The sequence below is a fragment of the Dromaius novaehollandiae genome, chromosome 3, assembly GCF_036370855.1.
Source record: "Dromaius novaehollandiae isolate bDroNov1 chromosome 3, bDroNov1.hap1, whole genome shotgun sequence".
Classification (NCBI taxonomy): Eukaryota; Metazoa; Chordata; class Aves; order Casuariiformes; family Dromaiidae; genus Dromaius; species Dromaius novaehollandiae.
Genome location: NC_088100.1, coordinates 72,347,787 through 72,368,451, shown reverse-complemented (window position 1 = coordinate 72,368,451; position 20,665 = coordinate 72,347,787). Strand labels below are relative to the sequence as shown.

The 20,665-nt window shown below is 37.7% G+C and overlaps 1 protein-coding gene across 2 annotated transcripts in view; it reads left to right on the top strand.

Annotated features, from left to right (window-relative positions):
• The window catches only part of TAB2 (TGF-beta activated kinase 1 (MAP3K7) binding protein 2), a 72,073-nt gene that overhangs the window by 48,439 nt on the left and 2,969 nt on the right, over window positions 1–20,665 (top strand). The window contains exons 1-6 of one of the 2 annotated variants that reach the window (XM_064509182.1): window positions 2,239–2,428; window positions 7,432–7,676; window positions 7,851–9,363; window positions 17,076–17,236; window positions 17,877–17,970; window positions 19,323–19,403. In XM_064509182.1, the coding sequence (XP_064365252.1) occupies window positions 7,971–9,363; window positions 17,076–17,236; window positions 17,877–17,970; window positions 19,323–19,403 (1,729 nt within the window). In that variant the 5' untranslated portion in view covers window positions 2,239–2,428; window positions 7,432–7,676; window positions 7,851–7,970. Of the gene's footprint in view, window positions 1–2,238; window positions 2,429–7,431; window positions 7,677–7,850; window positions 9,364–17,075; window positions 17,237–17,876; window positions 17,971–19,322; window positions 19,404–20,665 lie in introns of those variants that run through there. The other variant, XM_064509181.1, reaches the window with a different exon arrangement.

Sequence of the window (20,665 nt, the reverse complement as noted above, 5' to 3'; positions counted from 1 at the left end):
CGTGGTAGCAGATGACTAGAAAACTGGGGATAACTCTCCCCAATCAACTTCTCCCTAGTCTCCTTTTAGGGCATAGCAGTAGAGAAACACAAGCATGTAGGCTCACTTTGTACAGTGTGTGTGCCAGTGGGGGGGGGTTGTTGGGAAAAACTTGAGCTAATGGGGTCCAGGGAGCGCTGTACAGGGTGCCTGGCAGGAGCAGAAGGCACTTTTCTGCTGTAGGACACTGCAAGTGAATGGTTGAGCTCTTTAGCACTTTAGTTAGAACTTTGCTTTGCAAAGCAGTGCAGCACACAGCGTAGGAACAAAAGTTTGTCCTGGAGCAAGTCAGGGATGAAGGGAAGAAAGGAATGAAGAGAGAAGCTTCCTGTGACTTCCCTTTGCAAATGACTCCGTTCCAAGAAAAATAAGTCAGTTCCCAAATTCACGTTTGACTCCTTGGTTGATTTCAGAAAGGAAGCTAGTCTAAGTGCATACACAGGACATGAGTGTGAAAATTTTATGATAATTTCTCTAAATCCCAAATGAATTTAATTGTCTTCGTCTCAGAGGATAAAGACTTCGAGTGCATTGGAGTGGGAGAAAAACCTTGTTACATTAGAGTTTGTAGGTGCTGGCTGAAGGTATGTGTGTGTATGTGTGGATATATATCTCCTGTTTTAAGTGTAAAACAAAAGTGTGGTACTCTCACTGTCCTTGAATGTAGTTTCGTATTTGCCAGTGAAGAAACAATAGAATGTAAGCTAAATGAGGGCAAAGCATGAGAGAAATGATAGGGAAAATATTACAGATAAGACAAGAATCTGTAGAGCAAATTACTACAGACCTTTTACAAAATGATATACATCTAGTGTTTTGGAGTACTGAAGGGAGCAAAAACGTTCATGATCTGTCACTTAACCAGGAGTGTAGATTTGTCCAAAAATTTAGTTGTCTTACCCATTCTTTACATCCCTCCAAAAAAAGTAAAAAAAAAAAAAAATAATTCTGGATTATTAGTGTGACTTTTACTCTGTGAGCATTTTAATTTTGATTTGAGTGCATCTTAAATTGGTTGTTTAGCCATGTGTGAGATACTTTGAGAGGAAGGTCTGAGAGATCTGTTAATGCAGAGGCAACAACTTGAATGTTTCCAGACCAATCCAATTTTTAGGGCATTTCTCTTGGAATCAAGAGTCCAATATTGCTTGAAGCAGTATACACTGCACACAGGGAAATGGCCAGTGTAGTACTTGTCTGTGAAGGCTAAACGTGAAAGTGACAGTGGTGGAATAAGTGCATGTTGAATATTAGGTGAGGTAGATGATATTAAAGGGGATAAAGAAGAACAGGCAGTGGCGGGGAAGAAAAAGTGCAGTAAATGGATAGACATGCTTGGTAAGTTGGATAAGATTCGTTAACCAGAAGAAGTAAACGAGAGTTTGATTTGTTTGGTTTTTTTAATAAATCATATGATCACCTTTATGTTTGTTTATACAGAGAAGATGGCATTCCATTGGTTAATATAGATAGGTGCATTCTTTCAAGCTTAATTGCTAGAAATTGTTTTTGGTAAAAGCCAAGGAACATTCTACAGCCGGTATAGATAACTTGCATAAATATGTTGTTTGGCCGATTGCGATATAGTTATCTTCATAACTGAACTCCATTTCCTTTGAAGGAGAAAAAGAATAGTTGAAGAAACCTGAGGTGGTACAGGGTTATTTCCTTCTAGTCATAATTTCAGAATATTTCTGAAGTATGTAAGGTTAAAAAGTGCTATATTATTGCTAATAAGTCCTGAAATTTATGAAAACTGAACTTCTAGTCACAATTTTCTGATAGCAGACAGTAACAATGATGATAACAGTGTAGGTATCCTCAAAAGCTGAATGAATGCTTTCTCCCTTTTTTTATGTAGTTTTTCCTCATTTGTACTTCAATGTTTTAAATACACAAACAAAAAATGCTATTTTTAAAATCAAGAATTTTAAAACGTTGCTAAATCAAGTATTTCTTCTCGTTAATATATTTTATAATGTTAATGATGTAAAAAGATAGAAGGAAAATGATTAGGAGAAGTGCCTATAAATGGGTAGTTTTCAGTGTTATGAGTGTCTGAAGGACAATTAGTTTGCAGAGCTGTGGCATGGAAAAATGTTGACCTAAAATATAGACTTATATTTAATAATTGGAAAAACTTTTTACATCAAAAGTGCCTGCTTTCACAGTACCTTAAGGTTTTCCTTCCTATTCCAGAAAATGCTGGGGCAGAAGAGATGAGTATCCGTTTTACTAAGGCTTAGAACTGCCTGTTGAAGAACAATCCTGATCAGGCAATATACGAATGGCCCAAGGAAGCCAGCAAATTGATATTCAGGTTTTACATGACCTGCGACAGAAGTTTCCTGAGGTACCTGAAGGTGTCGTATCCAGATGCATGTTACAGGTTAGTGTTCTGCTTATGATTGTGTATGTAAGAGGTAATGCTTATCTTAAGTGTTAACTAGTCATGTGGGGGTGGCGCTCTTGAAAACAGGGTTTTTTTTCCCCCCCCTTTCTAAATGAGACAAATATATACAGCCAGCTTGCTTATTTTGCACAGCAAACTAAGTGTTAAACTGGCCTCTCTTCTTCCATGTCTAATCAGGGTTGGCCTAAGGTGAAGCAGTATGTGCATGGAGAGTACCATCTTGCCAATCAGTATGCTCATGCCTTTTGGCCATCTCAGGAGCCAAAATGAATTGTGGCAGAAGGAGGAATGCAAAGCCAACTTGAGTCCAGCAGGGGCAATTAAGGCAGTGCTGCATGAATGAAGCTTTTTCTGCTTTGAGGATCAGGGCAGGTCCAGAAGTAATTTTGCTACCTGAACTCCATCAGGCTCAGGGTTAATTGGCCCTTGCCTGCACCCAGGTTGGCCCCGCTGCTTTCCTCTCTGCAGCTTCTTTGGCCAGCAGAGCCACTGCCAGTGGCTACACACATGTTCCACAATGGGGAGCCCTGAGGAGTGTCGTGCAGACATGCAAGTTCTCTGTGTTGGGTCAGCCTGTATGAGGCAGGACAAGGTGGCTGTAGCTTAGCATTGGCCATGTTAGATTGGGCTAATGTGATGCACTGATGTGCTTCTGCCCTATGCTTCCCATGGCTTTAGCTTCTGGATGGGCTTAGCTTTTTTATTTATTTATTTATTATTATTATTATTATTTTTAGCCTTGGAGTCCATGCTGCTGATCTATTTTATGGATTCCTGTTAGGCTTGGAACTAATGAGGCATGTTTTTCTGGTGCTGCAGTTAGTGCTAAGACTATGGCCTGCCAGATCACCTAATTTCTACCTCAGATGTCTCTTTCCTGTTCTGCCACTGTCAATATAGTCATATGCCCTTTATATCATTTCCACTCTATAGCATCATACATTGATTAGTTGTATTGGCAAATGGGTTAATATGCCTGTCCAAAGCTTGAGAAAGCATGTTATAGGGGCACTTTTAAGTGCTTGGAACTAACAAATGCTGATAGTCTTGCTTAACTCTGTGCACTTAAATGTGTTTGCTTTGCATTTTGCAGTGATCCCACAGCATCCATATTGACTGGGTTTTTTCATTATCCAAGGTATTCTAGCCTTTCAGTACTCTGGATAATAGAGGATTGCCTGAATAGTTATGTTGATCATCAGTATACACAGCTTGATTGGGGAAAAAGATGGGCCATGAGTTTCCAGAAGCTAGCCATCTCTGGAGTTTGACTATGACATCTGTGGCTATGATATGGTTATGATGTTAAGAATGTTGATTGTCTTTTTATATAGAGAGAAAGAGACAGACAGACTATATGTATTTATATATATATATATATATATATATATAAAAGACAATCAACATTCTTTGTGAATGTGTGTGTATATATATATATATACACACACACACGCCTCCAGACAATGTTGTGCCTCTGTGTCATTGACAGTAGAAATGTGCATGTGCCAGTTTAATATTTGTATTTTCAAGACTTTATCATGACTCTATGTTCATACCAGAGTGAGAGTTTGTGAAAATTGTAGTTCTCAAGAAAATTCCTTGATTGTTTTTAATTTGCAAGAGGGCAAAACTCTGCTTGGATTTGTGATGTTTCAAGCTTTCCCCAACCCTTTCCCTCTAATTATTTAGCTGAAGGAAACTGAACCAGACCATAGACTGCCTGTATTTGTTCTCAGAATTTTATGCCACCATCTTTACATTTAAATCTTTGGAGGACTAATCTGTAATTTTTATATTACAAGTACAGTTTTGTTCTAGCATGAAAATTGGTCATTGGGTAATGTTAATAGACTAGACAGAATGAATGCCTCAGTCTTCATCTTTTGGACATAGTTCTCAATAGAGTTAAAAGCGAATGCGGGGCTCTTGATATACTCAGCAGTCTTTGTAACATTGAATACAATGGATTTTTTTTTTTAATAGGGAGCCCTGAAACTGTGAGGAAAAGATGTTGCACATCACAAATACTTTGACAGAGATATGGGAGGAAAGTTTGAGGTTTTCAAGGTTTTTTTATGTCAGTTTTCATGAATGGATTTTAAAGAAAAACAAATTGTGCTGGGTAATTAATGTTGCTTATGCGCAGTATTATTAGGCTGATTCATACACTAGAAAGTTACTTATTTAAAAACATACCAGTTTATGTAAGGTTGAATTTCTAAGACTAGCCAACAAAATCTTGACAGATTGATGGTTCTCTAAAAATTGCATGAGTTCTGGTTTCTCTGAATCAGCAAGGTTTCTAGCTTTTCTAGCTATGCTACCACTTTAAGTTAATTTTAAAAAAAAATCACCTTTTTAAACCAGGAAATTTTGCACTGGGACTGTTGGTGAAGTTTGGAAAGCAGAATCTGAGAGCACTTCTACATCTGTTTGCAATACTATAGGAGCAGTGCCCAAGTCCAGAGTTCCGTAGCATAGTGGAAGGGATTTCTGATAAACGTAGTAACTATTGTTTAAGTTAGATTTAGCTGAGTATCTTTTCAGATACAAGAAAGGCTTAATTTGCCTTGCCTGCAGCTCCCGATGGCAAGCATCACATGTTAAGGTGAATTTGTTTTTAAACTAGGAAGTATAAAATGCCAAAAGAAAATCTGAAATAACTTAAACGGAAGAAATTCTTCATGTTAGGAATTGTGTAGGAAAGTTGTATACATCTCAGGCCTTTGAAATTTTTTTAGAGAAGTGTTTTTAGCTTTTTTACAAAGGAAGACTTATACAGTATTATATGCTTATAAAGAAAAGCTTCAGGACACAGTATGAAAAATTCTTGAAGATGAATAGCCCACCGTTTAAAATATACAAACAAAATCTAGTATACTGAAACCAGAGGACCAGCAAAAATTTAATAGGATGAAATTTAAACCTGTGTAATTTAGGGAGTGTAACATTTTACTGCTTTCTTGGGCTGTGAGTGCATTGAGGGTTTCTGGAAGGTTTTGCATCCCTCCATTCTTCCCAACAAGCTTCCTATATTCAAATCGCCCCTCTCCCCTGCCCTTTGTTTCAGGGTCTCACTGCAGCTTCCCCATTCCCGGGGCATTGTCGCCCATTATTCTTTTTTATGTCTGGGGCATTTTATAACCACCTGCTCCTCAAGTCTACGTCCTGTCCTTGCTTCCTCATTTCCCTCCAACATTCTTATTCTTTCTTTTTTTTTTCTTTCTCTTTCAGGGTGCCAACATTTTAAACTCAATTGAGACATGGGCAGAGCTAAGATGAGGGGTATTGTTATGCTGGAATATGCTCAATTCTGCCATCAACCGGTTCTGTGATCTATAAAGAGCTAGAAGCGGTTGAAACTCTGCCTCTGCCAACCAGAAGATGCCAGGGGTTCCATGTGCCCCCGTTTCCCCTTTGAGTTCTCCAATTTGCTCATTGACGTCACTGAAATTTTGGAATTGATTAGATGCAGTCTTAAAAAAGAAAAAAAATTGTCCAAAGAAATGCATTCAAGTTGAATGTAAGGGCCTTGCAAGCTTGGCCTGTTCCTTTTTTGTTTGGTATTTTTGGCCTTTCTGTTAATAATTTTAATTCACTTCAGTTCATGTAAAATTCTGCTTCTAAGATCCTTCGAGCTTGTTATTCTGTGGCATCCTACCTCTGTCCCTTTTCTTGCTCCCTTTTCTTCTTTGCAACAAATACAAGGCTATTCTTTTCTTACTCACCCAGCATTCTAAGTGCATTACCCTTCACCACTAACTTAATTTGATTACTTTGCCCTCTTGTGCTTGTTCCAAGTTAGAGCCAATATGCATATCATCATTTGACCCATTTTCATATCTCTCAAGACTCTTCTGCAACAAATCTTATCCATAATTGGCTAGTTAGATGGCCTTCAGGGAATCCTGTTATTTTTAAAGAGTTTGGGCTTTTTTCGTTTTGTTTTTAAGAAATTTAGAACTGCATCTGGCCTGTATCAACACAATTTTGGTTTTGTGGGTGGAATTTTGCCTTGTTCTCCCACTTCTGTTATGTTCTATCTTTTTCTTCTTTTGGTAAACTTTTTAGAGACAGTCTTGGTGTGTCTGAACAGCTGTCCGTGAGCTTTTATCCTGGTTGGAGGATGAGAGCTACTATCTGCTGCTTTAACAAAAATAACGTGATACAAAGCATGTAGCATGGATGAATTTTTCTGGCTTGTGTATTCTTTAACTAAATTTCTGATAATATTTTTTTACTATATTGCATATGCATTTTTCTCTTGATCACCTGCATTCTTTCTAGTGGCTGGTTTTGTGTGTTGGGATGCATTTGTTTAGTTAGTGTCTGGGCCATAACAGGTGCTTTTCTGACTGAAGGTATTAACCTTTATTTCTTCAAATTTTTTGGTAAGAACAGTAATATGAAGTAATATGAACAGAGCAGAATGTTCTGAAATGCCACCTATGCATGTTCACTCTTTTTTGAAAGTCCTTATGTGGAAAACTAAATTGGGGAAATCTAGGTACAATATTATTAAATTTATGGACAAACAAAAGAGGTATTAGCAGTTTACTTTTGAAATATTTTTAAAAGGTGTATTAGGTAGGTATAGAGTTGGGGGTTTATTGTTTTAAGTCGTCATATTACAGGTTTTATAGAGTAACTTTATACAAATGCAAGGGTGGGGGGTTTTGGGTTTTTTTTTTTTTTTGAGCTTTGGAAACACTGGTTTAAAATGAATGTTTAAATGTCCCCTGAGTTTTCCATTAATAGTTTTGTCTTGTGAAAGAGTAATTATGTGCTGTATGTGTATAAACTGAATTTTTATGTAAAGTTTAAGCCATGTACTCCTGTGCAGCTTTTCTTTTGGTCTGCATGTTTCTTTTCATAAAGTTTACTTTTTATTTGCAGCAGGAGGTAATGTATAACAGGTACTGAAGAGCTTGGGAAAACATTTAAAATGAACATGTTCTGTTTTTGTTTGTTTTTTTAAGTTATTTACCAGTAATATACAGGTACTGTGAAGGCATTCCTTCTGTCATTTTGCCCCTCAAGCCAGAAACTTGGTCATTGCTGAAGATTGTTCTGAAATGGGGAAGAATGGCAAAAGTATTCATCCAAGGTGTACCATACTGTATCGTGTTAGCTTGTCAAGGTCCAAGATCTCCCTGTCACTACTTCAGCAACAATGCAGACCTCCACCCTTGGTGCCAGTGACTGAATCACAGTTCTCAAAATAGTAAGCTTCACATGCAAGCCCCTTGTGCATGTGTAGCACCTGTGCTGGCCAACCACCTAAAAGCTTTCCATTTGATGCTGCATTATTAACTTTTCAATGATGAATCAATGAATATATATCTAACCATGACAGTATTTTATCACTAACTTCAAACTTTTGTCTCTCTTTTTATAGAACAACAACAATTTGGATGCCTGTTGTGCAGTTCTCTCTCAGGAGAGCACAAAGTATCTCTACGGTGAAGGAGACCTAGGCTTTTCGGATGATTCTGGGATTCCCGGACTACGAAATCACATGACATCTCTTAACTTGGATTTGCAGTCACAGAACGTGTGTCACTATGGAAGAGAAGGAAGTAGAATGAATGGAAGCAGGACTCTAGCTCACAGCGTTAGTGATGGACACCTTCAAACCAGTCACCCCAACAATGAACTATTTCAACAGGAACCACAGACAGCACCTGCGCAGGTTCCACAAGGATTTAATGTCTTTGGAATGTCTAATACAGTTAGTACTTCTAATCCAGGGCAACATCTTGGATTTCACCTAGGCAGCAAGGGAGTATCTAGCTTGTCTCAACAAACACCTAGATTCAACCCCATTATGGTAACTTTAGCCCCAAATATTCAGCCTGGCCGCAATACCCCTACATCTTTGCACATACATGGTGTACCTCCTCCTGTTCTTAACAGTCCACAGGGAAATTCAATCTATATTAGGCCTTATATCACAGCTCCTAGTGGTACAGCTCGACAGACACAGCAGCAGCCAGGCTGGGCATCTCAGTTTAATCCCATGCACCCTCAGCAAGTCTACCAGCCTTCGCAGCCAAGTCCCTGGACTACTCTTCCTACATCCAATACTACGCCACATACCTCATCGCAACACTCAACGCAGCCAAATCAGCAAGGCCACCAGACTTCTCATGTCTATATGCCTATCAGTTCTCCTACTACTCCACAAGCGCCTATGATTCATTCATCTGGTAGCTCGCAGTCATCTACTCATAGCCAATACAACATTCAGAATATATCCACAGGACCTCGCAAAAACCAGATTGAAATCAAACTTGAACCACCACAAAGAAACAGTTCTTCTAAGTTGCGCTCAACTGGCCCTCGCACTTCCACTACTCCCTCTTCCCTCAACAGCCAGACATTAAGTAGAAGTCAACCCACTGTTTACATATCGGCCAGTCCACCAAATACCGATGAAGTGATCACACGCGGTCAGCCTAAGGTCTACATTTCAGCAAATGCCACAACAGGGGATGATCAAGTTGTGCGGAACCAGCCCACGCTTTTCATATCAACAAACCCTGGAGTATCTACTGCTTCTAGGAATATGTCTGGTCAAGTAAGCATGGGTCCTGCATTTATTCATCACCATCCACCCAAGAGTCGAGCAGTGGGCAACAGCACCACTGCAACCTCTCCTCGAGTGGTGGTCACGCAGCCTAACACAAAATATACTTTTAAAATTACAGTTTCTCCAAATAAGCCCCCTGCAGTTTCTCCAGGGGTAGTGTCCCCAACCTTTGAACCTACAAATCTTCTAAACCTTCCTGATCACTATGTTGAACCAGAGGGTATCCAGCATCTAACTGACCCTGTTTTAGCACATGTGGATAGGATCAGTGATGCACGGAAACTGAGTATGGGATCTGATGATGCTGCCTACACACAAGGTAATATTCTTAATGTAAATAGTAGAGATTTCAACCTGGTTGTCAATTCAGCATGTATATTACAGAACAGAAGGAAAGAGTTGATCGGCCTTTGTGATGTTAATACAGTATCTTCGGCTTTAGCATTCTTAAGCATTTCTTAAATTAAAGAAATTAAGCAAGTCATAGATTTCTTCTTATGGTGAAGACATGTAACTGGATATTTGGAGATAATTCTTTTTTTTTGTCTAAACTAGATATGTTATCTGTTTAATGAAGTGGAGTCATAGCATTTTCATTTTTATGTTGTCCTGAAACAAACATATAAGCTTGTTCAATTTGTTGTAACAACTTAAAGTTACAAGGTTACTGGCAGATTCTTGAATCAATTAATATTCTATTGGATAAGGTTCCTTTTTTCCCCCCTTTTTCTTCTTCTTCTTCTTGTAAGTGTTATTTAAGAAGCCAGGAAAGCAGATTTCAGAAGCAATTAGTGGGAGGAAATGTTTGCCTCAGTGTTTCCTTATGCGTGCTTGACAATAAAATGGTTAAAGTTCTGGTACTTCTCTTATTAAATGCAAGAAGAACCCACATACTAAAGAAAGCTGTTTTAAATGATCAGTGGTGTAAAGGGAGGGTAGAACTTAAAATATGTGATACAGCAACCCAATTCATTGATCTTTTTACTTCTGCTTCCATGTTTTTGCATGTGTTTGTTACCAATTTGAGGGTTTATGCAAAAAAAAAATCCATGAGTATTAATGAAGATGTCTAATGAGTCTTAGAAATGAGTCTTTGGACTTAGCGACTAATTCAATATTAAAAGATTGGCTTGTTCCAAGACTCCCATAAACAGTCTCAATTAGTTTAGCCTTTCTGGTTTGTGTAGGTACAGTGATCAGGACAGTAAAAGCCCGGTCCACATCTGAAGTACCGTAGTAATGAGGCAAACAAAAACTGTTTATAACTTGTTCTCTGGAGGTAATCATATCTTTGGCAAGATAAATCCCACCCGAACTCAAATGTCTAAAATTTAGTTGTCCAAATCAAAAAAACTAATCATCCTAGACTGTCTCTTGTGAGCAAGGGAGAGTTGAAGAACTTTGGAAAGTGATTCGTGTGTGGATGAGTAAGACAAATTGCCCTTTGGCAGTAGCATTCTCTTTCCTTACTGTAAAGGGAGACTTGGCTGTCTATTTTAGTCCTAGAGGACTTTAGATGACCATAAATGAAGCAAGATGAATCTCATTGTTACTCATTTACATATATCAGAAACTCGGTTCTCAAGCACCCTTCATTTTAGCTACTTGTAGGAGGGTGTCCCTTTCTCCTGTTCTGACTTTCTGATGGGATTGACTTCTCCAGGTCAAGCTCTGTATCTCTTGCACCCCGACAGTAATGGCTACTGTAGTCTGACTTCCTGTACAATTCTACAGGCTGTAGGGTATCAGCATCTAGTTTGTCAATCTGAGGCAAGCTTGAGGAGCCCATTTCTGCTGTGTAGCCTAAAGTTCAGAAGTGTTGGCTGGCTTGCATCTGCTGTGGGGCCCAGTTGTTCCTAAAGCTAAGATAAAACCCAAGTTTTCAGATCAAGTGCAGATGTGCGACATGGGCTGTAGCACTCTTTGTCTATGTGATGACCTTTAGGAAGCACCTTCCTTTTGTTTTGAGTCCTTCACTCATACATAGAGTAGGCTTGTGCTTCCAAAGTTCTTTACATTTAGAAGCATTCAGGTTTCTGGTATATGTTGTCTTCAGTTTTGTTGCATGAACCGCAGTACTTCTTAATTTTTGTTTTGTGTTTAATCTTTCACAAGTTGAGAAGTAAGTGATTGACTTATTGATATGACCTTGATGTCCAGAAGTCCTAATTATTGCATATAAACTTGGCTCTTTATTAAAAAAAAAAAAATCAATTTTTACACACTAAGTGTTTTGGATTACTTGACGCTTTTGATCATTAGGCTGTGTTCTAAGCTGCTTATAATTTTGTCAGACTATGTGCAGAAACCTTCTGTGCTAGATGCTTGTCTCATTTTAATTTTAGTCAGAACAGATGAGTAGTTTCTCTGGCTATGATTAGAGAAAAATGCATTTTCATCAACTTTTCCATTTCTGCCCAGAATGCTCCTTATTTTGGCAGAGAGAATTGCAACTGGCTTGGGATAGAAGGAATGTGGTAGGTGGAGTTGCTTTGGTGTCAAAGGACATTTATTTTGCTTTGTTCCAGGGGAATAAATTCATGTGCGTGGTCCAGCCCAAAAGCACAAGAAGGTGCGTTAGACCTATCTGAAAGTGCTACTGCCTGCCACCATAGTTGTTTTGGTGAAAAGCAGAGGAACTAATAGCAGGAATATTCCTTTTTCTATTCTATCACCTGATTCCTATCCAGATAGAGATAATGTCCCCTACTAGAATGCCTAGGTATGAGGAGCTGAGCTTGATGGCAAAAGGCAGGATGGGAACAGTGATCTAAAAGGATAATCTGCAGTAAGGATTTCAGGTTGGCGATGAAGTGGGATAAAGAGCTCAAGTTTCGTCAAGAACAAGATGACCTTTGGCCGCTAGAGAGTTATCTGCTTCCCTCAGAACGGGGGGCAGATATCGGGGTTCAAGAATACCATTCTCCTGTCAGCCTATAGCCATGGGGCTCTCTGGTAAAGCATAGGGCTTGTCTACTTGGTAGTAAAAACCTCCATCTATAACCTACAATTAATTCCTTGATTAGAGTGGCACATGCTGCTTCTGTGAATATGAAACCACATTGACTCACAGGAAGGTCAGTTTAGTTCCCAGTGGAATTTATTTTTCCAGATTTCTTGGAAGTTTATCAGATACATACACAAGAAAGGTGTAATTCCTTATGCAAGTTACAAAATTATGAAATCAAAGATCTAGAAATCAAGAAATTTCAGAATAAAAGCTATCTGAGGAACTTTATTTCAATTATGATCTGTATAGATTTTTCTGATCTTTCTTTTCGTGATTCATTTCTGTTTTTCTCCCTTGTCTTCCTCTGCTGTTCTGAGCAGTGACACAGTGGGTAGTAGAAGGCTGCCACAGATCTTTGTCTTGTTTGCTGCCAGAATTACAGATTGTATAATGTGAAAAGTACCAAGGCTACTGCTCAAATGAAATAGCTGCAATCAAGACATTGATTATTGTTCTGGAATATCAGGTTGTCTCTACCATTGACTTCGTGATGCCAAGAAAGTCTCTGTAACCAAACTCTTCAGAAGCAGTTGCTAATTGCATGATCCTCTCTTTCTGGGATTCCAGCTTGAGAACCTGTAGACTTACTTGTGGAAATGTTGATAGCACTCATGCACTAATGAAGTCGATAAGAATTAATAATAATGTTGCTGGAAAAATAGTGCTGGAAGCATGCCTGACAGGACAGCTAAAACGGGATAGGTTTTGATGCTAATCTATTTAGTATCACTTCCCTGCTCTCAGTGCCCCATTACTTAGCAGAGATTTCAATAGATAATTATTTTTTATTACTATAAAGTGCCTGATAGATGAACAACATAGAGAAATCCTGTTAGAAACTGACAATTCCATACTCAGAAATAGTTATATGTTCAGTCAATATGCATGCAATCATATGTTGAATAGTGAGGCTAAACTATTATTTAGTAGTTTATTCTCTCTATACAATGGAAAAGGCAGGCCATCCTATCAGGAAAATGTATAATTAGGTAATTAAATTCCTAACTTAATATTTCCATACTAGAGAACTTAACTAGAAATCTCTTAGTTCAATGCTACTTTAGACTGTCTGACATACTTTCATTTTTTTCCTTTAACTAGAGGAAGGGAGAGGATGTATAGTTACAGACTTGGTCATCTCTACAAAGGTGTTTTTTTTTCCTTTTTAATGTAAACATATTAGTTGAGGAAACTAGCTTAGTAATTTGCCATTTTTCACAGTTATCAGTTTTGTGTCTTGGAGGTTTTTAAAGTTTCTAAAAAGAAAAAATGTTGCAGGAAACAAATTTCTTAACATTCTAACCAATCTGTACAGAGACTTGAGAGAGAGCACTGTGCCTCATGCTCCAAGAGGCCTTACCATTCATTGCATAATGTGATTTGAGAAAAACATACTGCTTTATTTTGATTCTGCATATCAGGCCCCACTCTTGCCTGGTGCTCTATTTTAAAAATTCAGTGAAAAGAATATTGGAAAGAGAAAACAGAAGTATCAATTTAAACTGTTAAAATGAGTTATTAAATGACCGATTAATTTTGTGCACTTTAAAATACAGATTTTGAAAATATGCACATACAGAAGTCTGTCCTCAGTGTTTCATATACCTGCTGACACTAATTACCAGAATTCCCTGTTACTTATAGGTCTCTAGAATAGGATGAAATCATTTAGTGTCCTTAGACTTGCATTTTTCTTAGAAACAATTAAGATAGCAGAAGACACTCTAAAGCAGTAGTTATTTAACTTTTCCCAAAGCATCTGCAAATCTGCTTACGTACAAACTTTTAGTTTTACAAGTATATTCAGTACTTGTTTGAAAAGGTCTCTAGTAAGGCAGCAATAACCCTGTGTCCTCCAGAGTTTCATGATGCCTTTATCCATGGTCTACAGCCTTTGTTGTGGAAAGTGCACACTTTGAATGTGAACGAAACAGTGGCATCTGCCAGAAAACTAACAGAATCAGAGCGAACCATTCCTGCCAATCTGATCAATGTGAAAATGCAGAAATTGAATGTGCGCACAGTACCCCGTTTGCACATAACTAAAAAGCTGTGCATGAAATGCATTCAGATTGTGGTACACTAATAATGAATCAAGGAGGCAATCTTTGTACTACTTCTGCTAGAAGGCTTACAGTAAATAGCTTCTTTTTAAGAAAGTCTGAATAAACAAGCCTGAGCCTTTCTGCTTGTATTTCAAGTTGGCCAGTGCAGAGCAAAGTTGGGTGTGTCTGTGCTACCCACTTAGACAGAGCCTCATTCCTGCAAGTAAAACGGTGCCATCAAAGCCCATTAAATGTCTCCTGGTGGACAATGTAAACTAATGCTAGTAGCTAAATAATATTTGATTCAGAGATGTGCTTTACGTTTTGTTTCCTGACACTTTCACTTACTCTAATCAACACTAGAGGGAGCTAAAAACTTAAATTGCTTTCTTCTGTTAATAAATAATGCAAGAGGGAGACATGGGGGAAAGACTTTTAGTTACCCCCCCCCTTTTTTTTCCCCACAGTTACCAAATTGGTAGTTAAGCGAGATTATCATATATTATGTAAAAGCCATCACTTCAACCAATGGCTTGTCGGTCCTTTATCCAAGTTATTTTTAATAGTAGAAGTTTGGAATAACAGTATATTCTTATGGTTATTCTTCTCTAATCATAAGAGTAATTTTGTTATGAGAGTGTAAAGTCCACTGGGATTTGAAATTATAGAATGGTAAAATAGTCACGAAGCTGACAGGAAAATGAATTGGCTCATGTCTCTAAAGTGATGTGAAAATGAAAAGCGTGTAGCCATCCATCAGTGCCTTTCCATAATGACAGCCTAACTTCTAAACCTCCAAACTTGGAAAACGTTGAAATGAGAAGCTGCATTTGCTTTCCCTTTACAAGAAGAGCTAGAAGAGAACAAAACATGCAAAGTCTTCCAAAGATGCAGCCTTGCCCGTAGTCTTACTCTTGAATGCATACCATAAGGTGTCCTGGAGATACTCTGACAGTGCTCTTCCATATGTACCTTTTGCAGTGTACTCAATAACCAACAGCCTATGTTAATAGTTTGACGTGTCTCTGCAAGGATCCTGAGTCTGTTTTGTAGAGCACAGCTATATTGCTGCAGATCAAGGACCAAACCAATAGCCTGGACTTTGAGGACCTAACAGTAATACCAAGGCAATGCAAATAGAAGATTCTACCTAAAAGTGGAAATCGAATGTAGAAGGAAAAGGTTTGTGCTCTCCCAGCAAGAGTAGGGGTAGAGTAGTCTTGGACTTCCTTTCTTCATAGTTGCAGCTACGTTTGTTGTTATTAAAGTTCAGAAATGGGGAAGAGTTTCTTTCTTTGATTGTTTCTAAAAGAGTATTTGAGAGGGGACGCTGTATTTTGAGACTCCTTACCTGATCTTCAATCAGTCTTCATCAAAAATCTGGATCTTGGGGTTTCAGTTGCTACATTGTTACACTACATCAAAGCACAGCTGCAGCTTTAACCAGAGTGTGGCTAGTGGCTGTTTGAATATGTATGTAAACATCTCTAAAATCAACAGAAAGAGATGATAGAAACTTGCACCACTCTGTCATTTCAGTATCTTTTGAATACAACATGTGACTCAACTGAAGGCCTAGGATGAATCTGGCTAAGGCCTTACGCTACTATGACACAGTACAAATAGTTTGGCATGGTGCCTTTGTTTGAAGAACCTCTCAGAGACAAAATGTGATGTGTGAAGGAATGAACGAGCAGGAATAGCCGTAAATGGCAGGTCTACCTGCTGAAGATGTGGAAAGTTTCATCTTTTTAATGTGTTTTTTTTTCCTCTTTCTCTGCAACTAATGAGGGAACCTAACCATCCAAATTAGAGCAAGCTTCAAACTTTTTGTACCCAAAAGAAATTGGGATGAATTAAGCCTCACATGCCAGCCAGAGGCTTTGTTTGTGAGGCAAAGTTCCAGCCTTTTCTTTCCTTTTTTTTTTTTAAACACCTTGTATTGCTACTTTTTAATAATTTCCACAATGCTATAAAGGTGCCCATAGTTTCTGAAACTGATAACTAAAATTCATTTGAAATGTAATCTAATGAATGAATGACGATACAGAAGTTGAAATGATTGTTGGGTTTATTTAATGAATTTTTTTCATTTATATAGAAAGCAATTATTGCTTTGAGCAATGTTATATACTCATATGGTGACACTTAACAGTATACCTACCTTTAATGGAATAAACTTTTTGAGTATGCATTTGTTGGCGTATTCTGCTACTTGCTGTGGTTTTTATAGCTTTAAAAAGTTGTGTTTAAATGCTAACTTCACCGTTTCTGAATTAGGTCTCTTTATGTCATTTTCCTTATGAATAGTAAGCAGCATCAGAAGTTAAAAGCTGAGCTAATGATCCTGCACTATAGTTTAGGGATAAATTGGCATATACACCAGCCTGCGTAATAAATACAGCTGATGTTTACCAAGTGTGTTGCTTGTAGTATTTTCTGTTTTGTTTTCACTTGATATATCCTTCTATGAAAAAAATACTGGGTTATGTTTGATTCCCAATCACAATAAAACTCAATCTCAATTCATACCTAGCATATATTGCACTCTGTAGCAGATGCATCTCTTTGAAATCTGCTTCATACTACGTGTTTGACAATGATCAGGTTGAATACAATGCAAGGAAATGTTTGGTTTCAGTTCCAGTAGTCATTCTATTAGAGCCACTGCGTTCTTGAAAAAGTGCATGCTGAGGGTTGTTTGTTTGTTTTTTACAAATTACAGCTATATTTTGGGTGATTGTCTGTTACGTTGAACGACTTTCTCATTGTATTCACTTGTCTTATTTTAATGCAGCGTGCATTAAAATTCCTTTTGTCTTATAGCAGAGGTTTTTCTTGTAAAAAGAATGGAACAGTAATCTGTAGAAATGTTTTCATCTATATTTTCCCGAAAGAGTACTGACTTTCATCGTTATCTGATGTTGCCATGTGAAGGATAATAAATTAGATAAAATGGGACTTTATGTATTGCAGCTTTACTGGTACACCAGAAAGCCAGGATGGAGCGACTTCAACGAGAACTAGAGATTCAAAAGAAAAAGTTGGATAAACTAAAATCAGAGGTCAATGAAATGGAGAATAATCTAACACGAAGGCGCCTGAAAAGATCGAATTCTGTTTCCCAAATTCCATCAGTAAGTTGAAATGTCTGTAGGCTATAAACCTAAGCCACAAGCATGGTCTGTCATAAAATAATAATAATAATAATTTGAATTTAATAATTGAATTTAGTTATAGGTACTATAGCTAGAATTACACTGGTGGGCAGCATAATTTAGAGTAGAGATTAAATATGCTTTATTTAGTCATGACCTTTCAGTTCACCAACTGCTTTATGCAGTGTTGCTTTTAAGTGTAGTCACCAAAGGTTTGAATTTGGTAGTCCTTCCTGATGTTGTTAAAGGCCTGATCATCTAAAGTCTCAGACTACAATTTAGGATTCATACTGCTTTCTGCACAAAGTATTTTTTATTCTTCATCAGTGTACCAGTATATGTAGCAGTATACTAGTTAATACACCAGCTGTCAGTGCCAGAGGGTAGGCCAGTGATCTGGCAGACCACTGGCCGTGGTCTAACCACAGTCTGAATTGTTCAGTCAGCTCCGAAGTCTGATAAGAGAGAAGAATTCAGTGAGTCTGAAATCTTTGCCATTGTAAAGGAAGATTCTTTTATCTTCACTTCAAAAATAACTAAATGCTGTCTACCTACGTGTGAATGATAACTGATAATAAAATGGGAAAATTTAGTCTAACAGGCAGATTTATTTTTTCAGCTGGAAGAAATGCAACAGTTAAGAAGTTGTAACAGACAGCTGCAGATAGACATAGATTGCCTAACCAAAGAGATTGATCTTTTTCAAGCAAGAGGTACAGTATGTTCTTAGTACATCAGCAACTGTAAACATTGGTTTTACTTTCTTCTTTCACTGGATTCATGTATCCCAGGTAGCTGTGTTGTAAATGATGGGTATATATACTGTTTGCAAAATTATCACATAAGTTTGAATGAAACTATAAAGTAATTGTATTCTAAGCCTTTGTTTTTGTTGGGTTTATTATTTTCCTAATCCCACTGTCATCCATGTCTCGTTCTTGGCTCAGAAGTGAGAAACTTGTCATGCTGTTTATTTAATAAATGCTGAAAAAAATCTGTTTGGTTATTTGAATATCAAAGAAGAGGGAGGGGAAGTAATTCTCTAAATGACATAGCCATATATACGTGTTCCTCTTTCTCTCATCTTTCTCTTCTTCTGTCTTGTATTCAGCATCTCTAGTTAACAAATATAAAATGCAACTGTAACTTCCACTGTGCTCTCTTGCTTCCACCTTCCTTGTCTGCAGGGACGCAGCCTTTGGTCATGAGGGTGAAATTATGAGACAGCTGAGCCAATCCACAAGCTGCCAAAAGGGAGGTCCTTTTCTCTCTCTCTGCTCCCTACTTTTGCCACTTAATGTGCTCTTGCCCTATATTAGCTGTTAGACCCTTTGCAGAGCTGATTCTGCTCACTAATCCAAGAAAAGTTGGGTTGCTGGAAAAGGCTGCTACAGCTGATGTGTCGGAGAGGCACAGGAAAGAATAAATGGGGTACTGAGAGAGAAGGACTAATTCTTTCTGCTTTTGGCAGCAGCAGGTAGTTAGATCAGCTCAGTCATGAGCCATGCAAGTTCTCTTTCAGTGTACCTGCAGATAAGAAGAAAGTAAACAGGTGTACTGAAAGTAATGCACAGAAAACTTCACCTTAAATCCAATATTCAAATAGCATATATTGATATTCTATATCTGCGTTCTAGCTATGTTTCAGGAGTTAGGAGTTCCACTAAGTGTATAATATACTGCATAGTAGATAGCACACCTCTTTCAATATAGTTACCACTTTTTAAAAAAGTCTCAGGCAAAATATTTTATTAAAATGCCTTAAAATAAGAGAGTGGAAGAAAAGAGGTATTTGAGGAGTTTGGTCTGTCAGCTAAGAACGAGGGAGTAGGACTCAGGGTTCCTGGTTTCTGTTTCTGTCTTTACTTGCATGTTTTAGGCAATAAATTTCTTTAAGTGCATTGTTGACACTACCAATATCTCACTCGTGTCTTTATTGACACCTTGATGCCAATAAGTGAATAGTAGCACTATGTCTTGGAATTACTGCCGAAAAAAATGATTTGCTTTTGTACCAAGTTTCTTTTAAACACTGTTGCACTTTTTCTTTTTTCTTCATTTTTAGGACCACATTTTAATCCCAGCGCTATTCATAATTTTTATGATAATATTGGATTTCTTGGTCCGGTGCCACCAAAACCCAAAGGTACTGTACCTGCTAAATTTGGTTTTAATACTAAAATCTGGCTTGCATCTAACATGATGTTCTTTTCTGTGAATCTAGTTTAAATGTTAATTATGAAATAGGTTACTTTTTCAGAAGCTTACAAACCTTGCTATTTTATTTGCGTTGAAAGTAAATATACTTTTGTGTGCTTTTATTTCCTCTCTGGGTTCACACCTTCAAGAAAGGGGTATATTAAATACAATATGTTTAAAGATGGCTAATATATTGGGAGGTAGTTTAAGTAAACAAGGATCCGTTTTTAAAAATAAACAAGATTTATTGCTTAGGGATGAGTGAAACTTGCAGAGATGACTTCATCATTGGTGAAGGGTGGATTTATTTATGTGTTAGAATTCAGTTTGGTTACCCAGACTGGGAGGATTTCCTGGCTACTGTAAAATTTGTATTAATAATTTTACATAAAAATCCTTCATACTAGTTTTAAATACAGTTTTAGGTAGTTGTAGAGGAGAGGGATGCTGGCCATATTATATTCCCAAGCTTGTTAGTCAGTCTTGAACGTCATTTCTCATTTTGAGTTATACGCCTTGCTTTTTGTTCTAATGGGATGTTCAGCGAAATAGAATAACTACCTCTGGTGTGTTACATAAAGCAGGGAATGAAATTAAACTTGTTTGCAGCAGCATATTATGATCTATAAACAGACTGTCGGATGAAATAATTCCTAAATGTTGCTGTGCAGTATTTCTGTCCAGGAGGTTTCCCACATAATATGTGTGTGTGTGTGTGTGTGTGTGTGTGTGTGTGTGTGTGTGTGTGTGTGTGTGCATGTGTGTGATTGGTCCTTGTAGTTAGCAGTAACTATCCTTACAGAATCTCATCTTACAGGCTTTCGACCATTCTGTATTTCAAAATGGCCTAGATAAATTGGTATGTTTGTCCTCCAGACTATTTGTAACCCCTCCAAACTGCTGTTGTCATGCATGCTTTTTAAGTTTGCTATGCTTCTTTATCCAAGCTGTTAGTGGAAAATACTGAGTAAAATCAAATCCATGTGCAGTCCTGTTAGACATGTTGTTTTACAGTTGAGCCATGAGAAATCACTGTCGAAAGAATTTATGAAAAGTTCTGTAAATTATGTAGTTCCCTTTACAGTAAATAAATCTAGATACTATTGCTACTTTCCCATCAAAGAGGAAAATGAGTTTTAATTTTCTGTGACTAGTTGTTGACATTCACATTGACTCATCTTTTAGGACCTCACAAATTTGTGTTCAACA